At 41.0% G+C, this 14,597-nt stretch overlaps 1 protein-coding gene across 1 annotated transcript; it reads left to right on the forward strand.

Annotated features, from left to right (window-relative positions):
• Positions 1-3,808: 3,808 nt before the first annotated feature.
• LOC145879996 (uncharacterized) lies at positions 3,809-10,547 on the forward strand. The gene is made up of 8 exons (XM_082977354.1): positions 3,809-4,012; positions 6,420-6,581; positions 7,096-7,155; positions 7,468-7,618; positions 7,871-7,942; positions 8,227-8,466; positions 9,517-9,630; positions 10,062-10,547. The coding sequence occupies exons 1-8, from the start codon at positions 3,943-3,945 to the stop codon at positions 10,162-10,164; spliced, it is 972 nt and encodes a 323-aa protein (XP_082833480.1). The 5' UTR covers positions 3,809-3,942; the 3' UTR covers positions 10,165-10,547.
• Positions 10,548-14,597: the final 4,050 nt, after the last annotated feature.

Below are 14,597 nucleotides of genomic sequence, written 5' to 3' on the forward strand. Positions count from 1 at the left end.
GAGGAGGTGTGATGGTGTGGGGTTGCTTTGCTGGTAACACTGTCTGTGATGTATTTTGAATTCAAGGCACATTTAACAAGCATGGCTACCACCGCATTCTGCAGCAATACGCCATCACGTCTGGTTTGCGCTTGGTGGGACTTTTCAACAGTATAATGACCCAACACACCTCCAGGCTGTGTAAGGGCTATTTGACCAAAGAGAGTGATGGAGTGCTGCGTCAGATGACCTGGCCTCCACAATCACCTGACCTCAACCCAATTGAGATGGTTTGGGATGAGTTGGACCACAGAGTGAAGGAAAAGCAGCCAACAAGTGCTCATCATATGTGGGAACTCCTTCAAGACTGTTGGAAAAACATTACTCATGAAGCTGGTTGCCAAGAGTGTGCAAAGCTGTCATCAAGGCAAAGGGTGGCTACTTTGAAGAATCTAAAATATATTTTGATTTGTTTAACACTTTTTTGGTTACTACATGATTCCATATGTGTTATTTCATAGTTTTGATGTCTTCACTATTATTCTACAATGTAGAAAATAGTAAAAATAAAGAAAAACCGTTAAATGAGTAGGTGTGTCCAAACTTTTGACTGGTACTGTATGTTGAATACAACTTTGTTGTGGCCTCATTTGACATTGATTCTAACATGTTTTAGTCATAGGAAAGGCAAGGGCATCAGGCAAATTTTGAAGAGTCTGATTACAGCCACGTGATACTCAAGTAAAATAAAGAGGTATGGATTTGTACTGAACGGAAATAAACTCAGCAAAAAAGGAAATGTCACTTTTTCAGGACCCTGTTTTTCAAAGATAATTTGTAAAAATCCAAATAACTTCACAGATCTTCATTGTGAATTTTTTAAACACGGTTTCCCATGCTTGTTCAATGAACCAAAAACAATGAATGAACATGCACCTGTGGAACGGTCGTTAAGACACTAAAAGCTTACAGACGGTAGGCAATTAAGGTCACAGTTATGAAAGCTTCAGAACACGAAAGAGGCCTTTCTACTGACTCTGAAAAACACCAAAAGAAAGATGCCCAGGGTCCCTGCTCATCTGCGTGAATGTGTCTTAGGCATTCTGCAAGGAGGCATGAGGACTGCAGATATGGCCAGGGCAATAAATTACAATGTCTGTACTGTGAGACGCCTAAGACAGCGCTACAGGGAGACAGGATGGACAGCTGATCATCCTTGCAGTGGCAGACCACGTGTAACAACACCTGCACAGGATCGGTACATCCGAACAGCAAACCTGCGGGACAGGTACAGGATGACAACAACAACTGCCCGAGTTACACCAGGAACGCAAAATCCCTCCATCAGTGCTCAGACTGTCCGCAATAGGCTGAGAGAGGCTGGACTGAGGGCTTGTGGGCCTGTTGTAAGGAAGGTCCTCACCAGACATCACCGGCAACAACGTCGCCTATGGGCATAAATCCACCGTTGATGGACCAGACAGGACTGACAAAAAGTATTATTCACTGACGAGTTGCAGTTTTGTCTCACCAGGGGTGATGTTCGGATTCGTGTTTATCGTTGAAGGAATGAGCGTTACACCGTTACGCCTGTACTCTGGAGAAGGATCGATTTGGAGGTGGAGGGTCCATCATGGTCTGGGGCAGTGTGTCACAGCCTCATTAGACTGAGCATGTTGTCATTGCAGGCAATCTCAACGCTGTGCGTTACAGGGAAGACATCCTCCTCCCTCATGTGGTACCCTTCCTGCAGGCTCATCCTGACATGACCCTCTAGCATGACAATGCCACCAGCCATACTGTGCATTCTGTGCGTGATTTCCTGCAAGACAGGGATGTCAATGTTCTGCCACGGCCAGCTTAGAGGGTGAGGGTTATCGCCATTCCCCCCAGCAATGCCTGGGAACTTGCAGGTGCCTTGGTGGAAGAGTGGGGTAACATCTCACAGCAAGAACTGGCAAATCTGGTGCAGTCCATGAGGAGGAGATGCACTGCAGTACTTAATGCAGCTGGTGGCCACACCAGATACTGACTGTTACTTTTGATTTTGACCCCCCTTTGTTTTGGGACACATTATTCCATTTCTGTTAGTCACATGTCTGTGGAACTTGTTCTGTTTATGTCTCAGTTGTTGAATCTTGTTATGTTCATACAAATATTTACATGTTTTTTTTGCTGAAAATAAACGCAGTTGGCAGTGAGAGGATGTTTCTTTTTTTGCTGAGTTTATAAACACAACATGTAATGTCTTGGTCCCATGTTTCATGAGCTGAAATCAAAGATCCTTGAAATTTTCCATATGCACAAAAAGCTTTTTTGTCAAATGTTGTACACAAATATGTTTACATCCCTTTTAGTGAGCATTTGTCAAAATAATCCATCCACCTGACAGGTGTGGCATATCAAGAGGCTGATTTAACAGCATGATCATTACACAGGTGCATCTTGTGCTGGGGACAACAAAAGGCCACTTGAGAATTTGCAGTTTTGTCACACAACACAATGCCACAGATGTCTCAAGTTCTGAGGGAGTATGCAATTGTCATGAAGACAGAAATGTCCACCAGAGCTGTTGCCAGATTAGTCAATGTTCATTTCTCTACCATAAGCCACCTCCAACGTCGTTTTAGAGAATTTGGCAGTACATCCAACCGGCCTCATAACTGCAGACCACGTGTAACCACGCCAGCCAAGGACCTCCACATCCAGCTTTTTCACCTGTGGGATTTCTGAAGGGAGGGGGGGTTGGGTGCTGAGGAGTATTTCTGTCTGTAATGAAACCCTTTTGTGGGGAGAAAAACATTTCTGATTGGCTGGGCCTATGCCCTCTCAGGCCCACTCATGGCTGCGCCCCTGCCCTTATATGAACTGCAACTCAGCAAAATCTTTAAAACTGTTGCATGTTGCTTTTTTATTTTTTGTTCAGTATAATATTAGACATCAAATGTTGAATTGTAGACATCAAAAGAGTTAACAATTGCTTCCAGCAGCCTGTGGGCCATCAAAGTTTTATCGGGTAAAAGATTACACAAAATGAAGACAGACTCTATGTAAATGTTCATTATTAAAGGTGCAATCTGTAACTTTGTGCTCATAACCTTGTGCACAAACAATCAAAGTGATCCAAGCTCCATATGAACTAAACAGTGTCTTACCCTGGTTAAGACCCCACCTCCTCTGCAGTCGTAGACACTCAAAGCAGAAATGAAACTACAGGTTGCACTTTTAACAACATCTTTCAAATAGCACCATCTGTTGTCTGTGTCTATATCTCTACAATAAATACTGCAATAACCCTTTATTTCACTAGGCAAGTCAGTTAAGAACAAATTCTTATTTACAATGATGGTCTACCCCAGCCAAACCTGGGCCAATTGGGAACCACCCTATGGGACTCCCGATCATAGCCAGGTGTGATACAGCCTGGAATCAAACCAGGGTCTGTAGTCCCACCTCTAGCACTGAGATGCAGTGGATTAGACTGCTGCGCCACTCGGGAGCACAGAGCAACTTTATATCTGTTTGGGTCAACTGCACTAAAAAAAGAGAACACATTTTGTTTATTTTATATTTGTGTGATGTTTGATTAGCCATACTTCTCTTCTCTGACATTCAGACAGTATGTCTGTAGTGCAAGTGTGGCCACCTCCGGTCTTGGAGCGCCCCAGTGTGTCCAACAGGTTTAACACACACTAATCCTGCTTGGCTGGAACAAGTACCTAGTACGACACACAGTTGCAGGATCATCATTGAAACATTAGGGAGTGTCAGGTTTAGATGAACACTACTACAGACCTCTGACTCACTTCACTTTAGTGGTCGTATGAGCTGATCCGCCCATTAAACACCACACACATCTTCAGACACAACTATATACCATCTGTCTCTCAGGAGAAGATCACTCACTATAAGGATCCAGACAAGCAACAGTTATCCATGAAGCTGTAGTCAGAGAGACTGTGGATGATGGGTTGTCTCATGGTCACTGGGGGTCTCCTTGTAATTCTACTGTTCCATCCTCCAGCAGCTCAGAGTAGGTTTACCATCTATGTTTAGTAAGTTTACCATCTATGTTTAGTATGTTACCATCTATGTTTAGTAAGTTTACCATGTATGTTTAGTATGTTACCATCTATGTTTAGTATGTTACCATCTATGTTTAGTAAGTTTACCATCTATGTTTAGTAAGTTTACCATCTATGTTTAGTATGTTACCATCTATGTTTAGTAAGTTTACCATCTATGTTTAGTAAGTTTACCATCTATGTTTAGTATGTTACCATCTATGTTTAGTATGTTACCATCTATGTTTAGTATGTTTACCATCTATGTTTAGTATGTTACCATCTATGTTTAGTAAGTTTACCACCTATGTTTAGTAAGTTTACCATCTATGTTTAGTAAGTGTACCATCTATGTTTAGTAAGTTTACCATCTATGTTTAGTAAGTGTACCATCTATGTTTAGTAAGTTTACCATCTATGTTTAGTAAGTTTACCATCTATGTTTAGTATGTTACCATCTATGTTTAGTATGTTACCATCTATGTTTAGTAAGTTTACCATCTATGTTTAGTAAGTTTACCGTCTATGTTTAGTAAGTTTACCATCTATGTTAGTAGGTTTACCATCTATGTTTAGTATGTTACCATCTATGTTTAGTAAGTTTACCATCTATGTTTAGTATGTTACCATCTATGTTTAGTAAGTTTACCATCTATGTTTAGTATGTTACCATCTATGTTTAGTAAGTTTACCATCTATGTTTAGTAAGTTTAACATCTATGTTTAGTAAGTTTACCATCTATGTTTAGTATGTTACCATCTATGTTTAGTAGGTTTACCATCTATGTTTAGTATGTTACCATCTATGGTAGTAAGTTTACCATCTATGTTTAGTAAGTTTACCATCTATGTTTAGTAAGTTTACCGTCTATGTTTAGTAAGTTTACCATCTATGTTTAGTAAGTTTAACATCTATGTTTAGTAGGTTTACCATCTATGTTTAGTCGGTTTACCATCTATGTTAGTAGGTTTACCATCTATGTTTAGTAAGTTTACCATCTATGTTTAGTATGTTACCATCTATGTTTAGTAAGTTTACCATCTATGTTTAGTAAGTTTACCATCTATGTTTAGTATGTTACCATCTATGTTTAGTATGTTACCATCTATGTTTAGTATGTTTACCATCTATGTTTAGTATGTTACCATCTATGTTTAGTAAGTTTACCACCTATGTTTAGTAAGTTTACCATCTATGTTTAGTAAGTGTACCATCTATGTTTAGTAAGTTTACCATCTATGTTTAGTAAGTTTACCATCTATGTTTAGTATGTTACTATCTATGTTTAGTATGTTACCATCTATGTTTAGTAAGTTTACCATCTATGTTTAGTAAGTTTACCGTCTATGTTTAGTAAGTTTACCATCTATGTTAGTAGGTTTACCATCTATGTTTAGTATGTTACCATCTATGTTTAGTAAGTTTACCATCTATGTTTAGTATGTTACCATCTATGTTTAGTAAGTTTACCATCTATGTTTAGTATGTTACCATCTATGTTTAGTAAGTTTACCATCTATGTTTAGTAAGTTTAACATCTATGTTTAGTAAGTTTACCATCTATGTTTAGTATGTTACCATCTATGTTTAGTAGGTTTACCATCTATGTTTAGTATGTTACCATCTATGGTAGTAAGTTTACCATCTATGTTTAGTAAGTTTACCATCTATGTTTAGTAAGTTTACCGTCTATGTTTAGTAAGTTTACCATCTATGTTTAGTAAGTTTAACATCTATGTTTAGTAGGTTTACCATCTATGTTTAGTCGGTTTACCATCTATGTTAGTAGGTTTACCATCTATGTTTAGTAAGTTTACCATCTATGTTTAGTATGTTACCATCTATGTTTAGTAAGTTTACCATCTATGTTTAGTATGTTACCATCTATGTTTAGTAAGTTTACCATCTATGTTTAGTATGTTACCATCTATGTTTAGTAAGTTTACCATCTATGTTAGTAAGTTTACCATCTATGTTTAGTAAGTTCACCATCTATGTTTAGTAAGTTTACCATCTATGTTAGTAGGTTTACCATCTATGTTTAGTAAGTTTACCATCTATGTTTATACAAATATGTCAGCTGTTTCAGAGCTGAGTAAATGTTACAATTCAGTGGATAAAAAAGTTGATATACTGCTTTGTTTTTTGATTGTGTTGTTAATACCAACTTTATTCATTACATTGCTAATTATGTTAAATTATATTATAGTGTGTCGTTGAATTTTGCAATACTACTTCACATTTTCTGTTATACTGGCTTTGTTGATTTCAATTAGATTTGCTAATATATTCTCTCAATTATCAGCATATGAATATGTTGTGTATATTTGCCGTTATTGGTACATTATGTTCCTGTCATACTGTCATTACTACAGTGGAGAGCCCAGATACAGATGTGGAGGACGTGAGGTTCGAAGAGTTTTGTCTGAAAATCTCTGATGATTCGCACTGTACAACCGCTGAACCAGAGCCCAGACAAACAGTTACCAACAAGAGCACACAACTGGCAATGTCTTCACCGTCAGATGACAAGGAAGGTGGGTCACTCTAGCTTTGAAAATTAACAAGATATCTTCGTCCTTAGAGCACAAGACCTCATACCAATAGTATAGATTACAGGTTATACACATTCAATCCATCACATCCTACTTTAATAACAGCTTTTAGTCATTTTTCTTGCAAACTCCACTCTTCCCTCAGAGTCAGAAATGTCTGTCAATTCCTCATCAGTTGCAGCTGAGGTCATGGGTAAGCTATTTTAGACTATAGGCCTATCAGTTCATCATGCGGAATTGTGATACATTTGTGAGTCAACAATAACACGTCATATGTAGTTGCATCACAAATAGAGATTTATCAATAACCAATTTACTTATTCAAGGCTTCCCACCAGTCAGTGGCGAACTGGGTCCGGTAGAGAGGGAGGGGTGTCGCTGCAAGACAAGGGTCACTCCCTAGCTTTAAGACATCACAAGTCATCTTCATCCATAAATCACAAGCTAATACAGGTTAGAGAAGTCCATCACATCCTGCTTTAATATCTTTTATCAGATATAAACTCCACTCTTCAACCGGCTGTCAGTTCTTCATCACTTGTGGCGAACTTCATGGGTAAGCTACATATTTCAGTCTATAGGCCTATGTTAGTCAGTTCAACAAGCTGAATGTATACACGCTTAGAAAAACAGGTTCCAAAAGGGTTCTTCGGCTGGCCCCATAGGAGAACCCTTTTGGGTTCCATGTAGAACCCTCTGCGGAAAGGGTCCTATATGGAACCCAAAAGGGTTTTACCTGGAACCAAAAAAAGGTTATTCGAAGAACCCTTTTAGATTCTAGATAGCATCCTTCTCTTTTAAGACTGTAGTTGCAATACAAATAACGGTTTATCAGTTTATATGACTGATTGACTTTGTTACTGTTAAGGCATCCCACCAGGCCGTGGGAAACTGGGGCCGATAGAGAGGGAAGGATGTCGCTGCAAGACGTGGCAGGAACACACAACTGACCAGTCTCTTGTCATGAGCATAGAGTTCAGGTTCCCTGCACCGGATGTGTGTAACTCCACAGAGATCATGTGAGTGTGTGTGCGTGTGTGTGTGCGTGTGTGTGTGTGTGTGTGTGTGTGTGTGTGTGTGTGTGTGTGTGTGTGTGTGTGTGTGTGTGTGTGTGTGTGTGTGTGTGTGTGTGTGTGTGTGTGTGTGTGTGTCTGTACGTACGTGCGTGTGTGTGTGTGGGTGAACGGGTTATGACAATGTGTTAATGGTCAAAGGCCAGTTGAATGGTCAGTATCTATCAGCCATTAACCACTGCTGCTATTCTCTCCTAGTGAGACACTGGCAGATGGTAGGAAGGTTTGTGTGAATACCTCTCTCACAAGATACCTTGCACCGCTGTTTGGGTGAGTTTGTCTGTTAGATATAATACAATATGAGGTCTTAGTTACATTTTTAGTTTCTCCATTGATGCTTGTTTGTGCATTGTTTTCTTCATCTGATCAAATCAGTTAGCTGTGACCCTTACTCATATCAGTGGGGACTTTTCTTTCTTACTATTTTCCAGTTTTTTTTACATCGCTTGCATATTGTGGTAAAGATCTGACGTCCTATTCCTCTGTGTCCTTGTGGTAATTTTAACTGAGCATGTAACAAACCGTAATATATCGATATTTTCCGCATTCCCCAGGCCTTCAACTGACCAAGACTGGGAAGGGACCACAACCCCCAGCCCAAACACCTCTGCAGTATCCCCGTCTCCAACCACACAGATAGAGGAACAAATAAGCATTACACCCCCAGGACCCCAAGCACCCCCAGGACCTCCAGCCCCCCCAGCACCCCCAGGACCCCCAGCCCCCCCAGGACCCCCAGCAACCCCAGGACCCCCAGCACCCAATGGGTCCTCAGGACGCTTTGGACAACAGGGGTAACTAACTACAGTTGTTATTCTCAGTTTACTGTGGGCAATCACTATGTTTGTATGTCTTACTGTGGTGGGTTGTGGGTAGTAGTATAGCTATTTTACCTCCAGCCATGTTGTACCTACCTATTAACAACATGGACTAAACTAAATCTCTAAATGTTTATCCTTATTTTCATACTGGAAGAAGTATTTACTGTAAAAACATATCTTTAATGTCTACGCCCCTTTAGCCTTCAGAACAGTCTCAATGCGTCGGGGCATGGATTCTACAAGGTGTCAAAAGCGTTCCATGGGGATGCTGGCCCATGTTGACTCCAATGCTTCCCACAGTTGTGTCAAGTTGGCTGGACGCCCTTTGATTGGTGGACCATTCTTGATACACATGAGAAACTGTTGAGTGTGAAAAATCCAGCAGCATTGCAGTTCTTTGCACCTACTACCCACTAGCGGTTCTGGGGGGGGGGGGGGGGGGGGGGGCCTGTAACAACAATTTTGGACCCCCTTATGGCCCCACTAAATGTGGAGTATGAAATAATTTTTACATAACACATTTTTGCTAGCGTTCTTTTTTTACATCCGTTATTAGACAGTGGCAACGATGATGAACATGGTATTTTGCTTGCTAATGCCTGCAATGCAGTGAAGAAAACGATATGACAACAATAACGTCTAATGTAACTGGCCCCTCTAACAGTACAACTGGCCTCAGCTTGGCCCCCCCAGTTGAAATGGTCTACAACCGCCTACCATACCCTATTCAAAGGCACTGCAATATTTAGTCTTGCCTATTCAACCGCTGAATGGCACACATACACAATCCATGTCTCTGTTGTCTCAAGGCTTAACAATCCTTCTTTAACCTGTCTCCTCCCCTTCATCTACACTGATTGAAGTGGATTTAACAAGTGACATCAATGAGGGATCGTAGCTTTCACCTGGATTCACCTGGTCAGTCTGTCATGGAAAGAGCACGTGTTATTAATGTATTGTTCACTCAGTGTATATCAGTAGTGACTTTGATCAAGTGTATTTCTCTGTTTCTATCTCATGCAGACCTAGTCTGCAGAGATGCATGTGCATCGAGACGGAGAGCAGAAGGATAGGAAGGCTCATCTCTAAAATGCAGTTTTACCCACCCTCTTCAAGCTGCAACGTTGCGGAGGTTATGTAAGCTTCACTGTTGTACTTTATACTGTATTATTGGACATCACATTACTGTATTATTGGACATAATTTACTCACCACACTTTGTTTCACAGTACTTTTTACAGTTTTGCTTTACAAACACACCCACAGAGAGCGAGAGAGAGAGAGAGAGAGAGAGAGAGAGAGAGAGAGAGAGAGAGAGAGAGAGAGAGAGAGAGAGAGAGCATTATTGTGAAGGCAGTGTATATTTGACCGGCAGAAAATAGATGTACGCTAAACAATGTTAACTTTTATGCCTTTAACATCTGAAACTATCCCAAACCCTCGTTCCTTAACCTAATCTATGCCCAAACAGACATTTTCTTCTTACGGTAAAACATTGACTTCCTGTTGTGAATGTTTGAGTTAACATAGCTGTTTCTTATGACTCTCCCCTGTTGTTCTATGCACAGTGCAACTCTGAAGACGTCAGGTCAAGAGATTTGCTTGGAAGTCACTGCACCCTGGGTCCGCAAAATCCTGGAGAAAATCAACTTACAGTCAGACTCCCCTTGAAGGAGTTAACCTAATTTCAACACATCCTCCTGAATGACGCTAGGCTGAAAATAAAGTTATATTTCATGAAAGATGTGTGCTCAGCACAGTATTTCTTTGATCCAACAGTTGTTAGTAAGTAGATGTTGCTGATTATTAAAGTGTTACATGTGTCAGCAGTTTGACACTTCTTATTTGATAAAGATGTTTGATATGTGACTAATTCTTTCCACCCTGGCCTGTACTTGATTTTACAGGAAATGGAAATGTTTTTTTTGGCATCTGATTTCTGCTATTTGGACAACTAAACCACTGAGAGGAAGGGAAATTTGCTAATGTAATTTGAATTTCACATTTTAACGACAACTTAAACTCGTTGCAAATAAACCGCTCACCAACCTTGAGTATGAGAATTTCCTTCATGACAACTGTTATTATATTATCAGGTGTTGTAAATGCAAAACAACTAAAACATGTCAGCAAATAAAGTAACAGACTAAATCAAATGTATTTATATAGCCCTTCTTACATCAGCTGATATATCAAAGTGCTGTACAGAAACCCAGCCTAAAACCCCAAACAGCAAGCAATGCAGGTGTAGAAGCACGTTGGCTAGGAAAAACTCCCCAGAAAGGCCAAAACCTAGGAAGAAACCTAGAGAGGAACCAGACTATGAGGGGTGGCCAGTCCTCTTCTGGCTGTGCCGGGTGGAGATTATAACAGAACATGGCCAAGATGTTCAAATGTTCATAAATGACCAGCATGGTCAAATAATAATAATCACAGTAGTTGTCAAGGGTGCAACAAGTCAGCACCTCAAGAGTAAATGGCAGTTGGCTTTTCATAGCCGATCATTGAGAGTGTCTCTACCGCTCCTGTTGTCTCTAGAGAGTTGAAAACAGCAGGTCTGGGACAGGTAGCACGTCCGGTGAACAGGTCAGGGCTCCATAGCTGCAGGCAGAACAGTTGAAACTGGAGCAGCAGCACGGCCAGGTGGACTGGGAACAGCAAGGAGTCATCATGCCAGGTAGTCCTGAGGCATGGTCCTAGGGCTCAGGTCCTCCGAGAGAGAAAGAAAGAAAGAAAGAGAGAAAGAGAGAATTAGAGAGAGCATACTTAAATTCACACAGGACACCGGATAAGACAGGAGAAATACTCCAGATATGAATACTCCATGAGGCCACGAAGCAGTTCCTCGTGCCTCTCGATGGTGGCTCCTTGGGAGGAGACGGCGTCGCGCAGCTGGCCTGGGTCTGCTAACAATCACAAGAACAGGTGAAACAGAACAGGGCGTGACAGTTTCACCCTTCAGTTTTACACTTTCGTTGGGGCAATTTATCCATGTTTTTCAGTTTTTTTGTTGTCTTGTTGAGTACATTCCCTCACTGTATCGGTGTCCCTCACATGTGATCAATTGAAGACCCTTCTGTGTGTGTTGTGTGTGATTTGAAGTAACATTTCTAAAGGAAATAAAGATGTCCCGTTAGTGACTGTGTGAATGTTACAGGGTTGAGGCATGTGTCTCTGACATGGCCTTACCCAACCCCAATAATCAATCAGTAAGAACTACAGGAAGTTGACACCCCTTAATCACAGAAGTGCATCCTGGGAAGAATAAATGACTGTATGTCATTGGTCTCGAAGACCTCACCATGAAATGTTATAATGAAGCCATATGATACGTTATCTATCCATGTAATCTGATTTTCTTTAACCCTTGTGTAATCTTAACATTCTGTATACTCCCCTTGTCCTAAGTGTAAAAAATGACCCGCCTTCACTAATCCCCTAAAATAAAGCAGCTTCATTTAATTTTAATCCCCAAATATATTTTGCATGAATAAACAACAAGACATTCATCATAAACTTTGTGAATATCTGGGTTTTCCCTCTTCACAATGCAGAAAGACTGCATTTAGTCAGTGGACACCGCTCAATTTTATTACAACACACCTGTCATAATTGTTTTCTTTACTAAAGTAGAGGTTTATTATTATTATTATTATTGCTAAAGGTACTGCAGAAAGTGTGCAGAAAGTAGTTTTGAATGCATTTTATTGAATAACAGTCTTGAACTTTTTTGGGCAACATAGTGATATATTCTTATATACTGTACAATGAGGAATTCAACTACAAAATACTAGTCTTCTCCCATTTTTTAACCATTGCCCCCACCCACAAGGTGTATAAACAGCAACAATAAATAAGAATAAAATAAGAAAATAGGTACAAAGCAAAAACATGAAGAACATAAATCAATCAACTCTAATTAGCACGTAGGACAGTATGCAAGTGTGTGTGCATAGACTCTGCAGATGTATTTCTCACATGAGCAGCACATAGTATTTGTTTTACAGTCCTTTGGGGGGCAGAATTGGCATCTCCTCCTCCTGCCTGCCCCAGCTGCAGCCTCAGGTGGATCAGGACAAGATTCAGCCCCCTGAACAGCTTTCACAAGCGCTGCAGAGGCTGCTGTGCGGGGAAGGCGCTTCCTTCTTTGAATGTGTGGGGTTACAAGTGCCTTTCCCAGCTGCTCCAGGAACACCCTCCTCTTGTTCTGCTTATCAGTCATCCAGGTAGGGTTGCTCTTGTTCCATATCACAAAGGCATTGTATGAGGACAGATCAATGATGTTATGGAAGATGACCAGGGGCCATTAGGCAGTCATCCTCCTGCAGTTGTAAGTTCCAATCACCTTGTCCAGGTTGTCCACGCCTCCTTTGTTGTGGTTGTAGTCCAGGATGATGGCTGGCTTCCGTCCTCACGATCACTGATCTCAGCCGTTTTGTGCAGTGTGCTCAGGAGGACCACATTCTTGTTCCTCTTTGGGAGGTAAGAAACTAGAGTGGTGGGGGTGAAGGCAAACTGATGAGAAGGCCTCTCTCCCCCTTGTTGTGAGGAGTGCAGGGAGGAGCTCAAGCTTGTTCTTTCTAACTGTGCCAACCATGGTGATCTTCCTCTTCAGGAGCTGCTGGCTGAGTTCATAAGAGGTGAAGAAATTGTCACACGTGACATTGTTTCCCCTCAGTCCATCTGTCACATCAAGCACAACCCGCATCCCCTGGTTCTTTTCTGGTCCTCCATTGGTCGTCTTCCCTGTGTAGACTTGCATCTTCCAAGCATAGCTGGATTGTGCGTCACAGGCCACCCATATCTTGATGCCATACTTTGCTGGCTTGCTGGGCATATACTGCAGGAAAGGACAGCGACCTTTTGACAAAAGAGATTACTATCAGTAATTAGTATCAGTGTCACAGAAAACAATCACATAAATCAATGATATTATAGCAATACATAATAAAATTAACAGTGAAAATCACTTACATTACAGATATGAAAATAAAAATGTACCTCTGAATGGAACCAGTTGCTCATCTACTGTTACTTCAGGCCCAGGGTTGTAGAAGTATGCCAGACGCTCCACCCACTTCTCCCAGACCTCTCTTATGACTGCCAGTTTGTCTCTCACACGTCTTGACTCACGGTTATCAAATCATAGCATTCTTTAGAAATTGTGAAAGACTTTCAGTGGCATCGTGGTACGGAAAATTACCCTTCCACTCTCTGCATCCCAGAGACTACATGTAGCCTCGCCTTGGGACCTATACACACCTGCTAAGATTAGCAGCTCTATGTAGGCACGCAGGTCAATCTCATCCATCCTTTTCCAGTTGTCTCCATATTTACGGAAACCCTCCAAATTTGTCATCTCCAGGATGATTTTTTTCGATGGCTGGTGTGATGAACATGTAGAATGTTGAGGCGATGTCCTCGGCATGGGCAACTGCATGTCTTGTGGGCCCTGGGGTCATCCTCATGACATTTTGAGCTGCCATCCTGCCCTGGTTGTCACATGGTGACAAGGACCATGTTATTTTGCTGTTCTTTGACAAAAATGTCTCTCTTTCAGCTTGGGGGATTTCTTCTTCATCTGAAGATGATGCATCGTGTTCTGGGGTGTATTCTTCCCCATCTTCTTCTTCAGATACCTCCTCCTCTTCTAAATCATTGTTATCTTGTTCCTGCTGGACATCTGAAAAAAACTGATCAGAGAACTGGGGGGACTGTCATCTGCAGCACCGTTATAGCCTCTGACTGCATTCCACATGAGCAAACAATGCTTTCAAGAAATAAGCTGCACATGCACAAGAAAGTTGTAGTTTTGTCTAAGTTCAGTCAGTAGCACACATATCATTGTGTGTATGTGTGTGTCTTTGTGGTTTTTGTGGTGTGTAAATTATTTTATAACTGCCAGGTGAAAAATGACCCTAAGACAATCTTTGTACCCTGGTGGTGTACAGCTTTCATGAAATATGAACAAAGGCGATGTTTCACTTTTCTAATGTTGGGGTCACTCTAGGAAAAGTCATCAAATTTCAAGTTGAAAAAATATTATTCATGGAGTTTTGTCTGCTGTTAAACATAGTGGCTGGTCATTTTTTACCCTTAAAACA

The sequence above is a fragment of the Salmo salar genome, chromosome 07, assembly GCF_965601325.2.
Source record: "Salmo salar chromosome 07, fSalSal1, whole genome shotgun sequence".
Classification (NCBI taxonomy): Eukaryota; Metazoa; Chordata; class Actinopteri; order Salmoniformes; family Salmonidae; genus Salmo; species Salmo salar.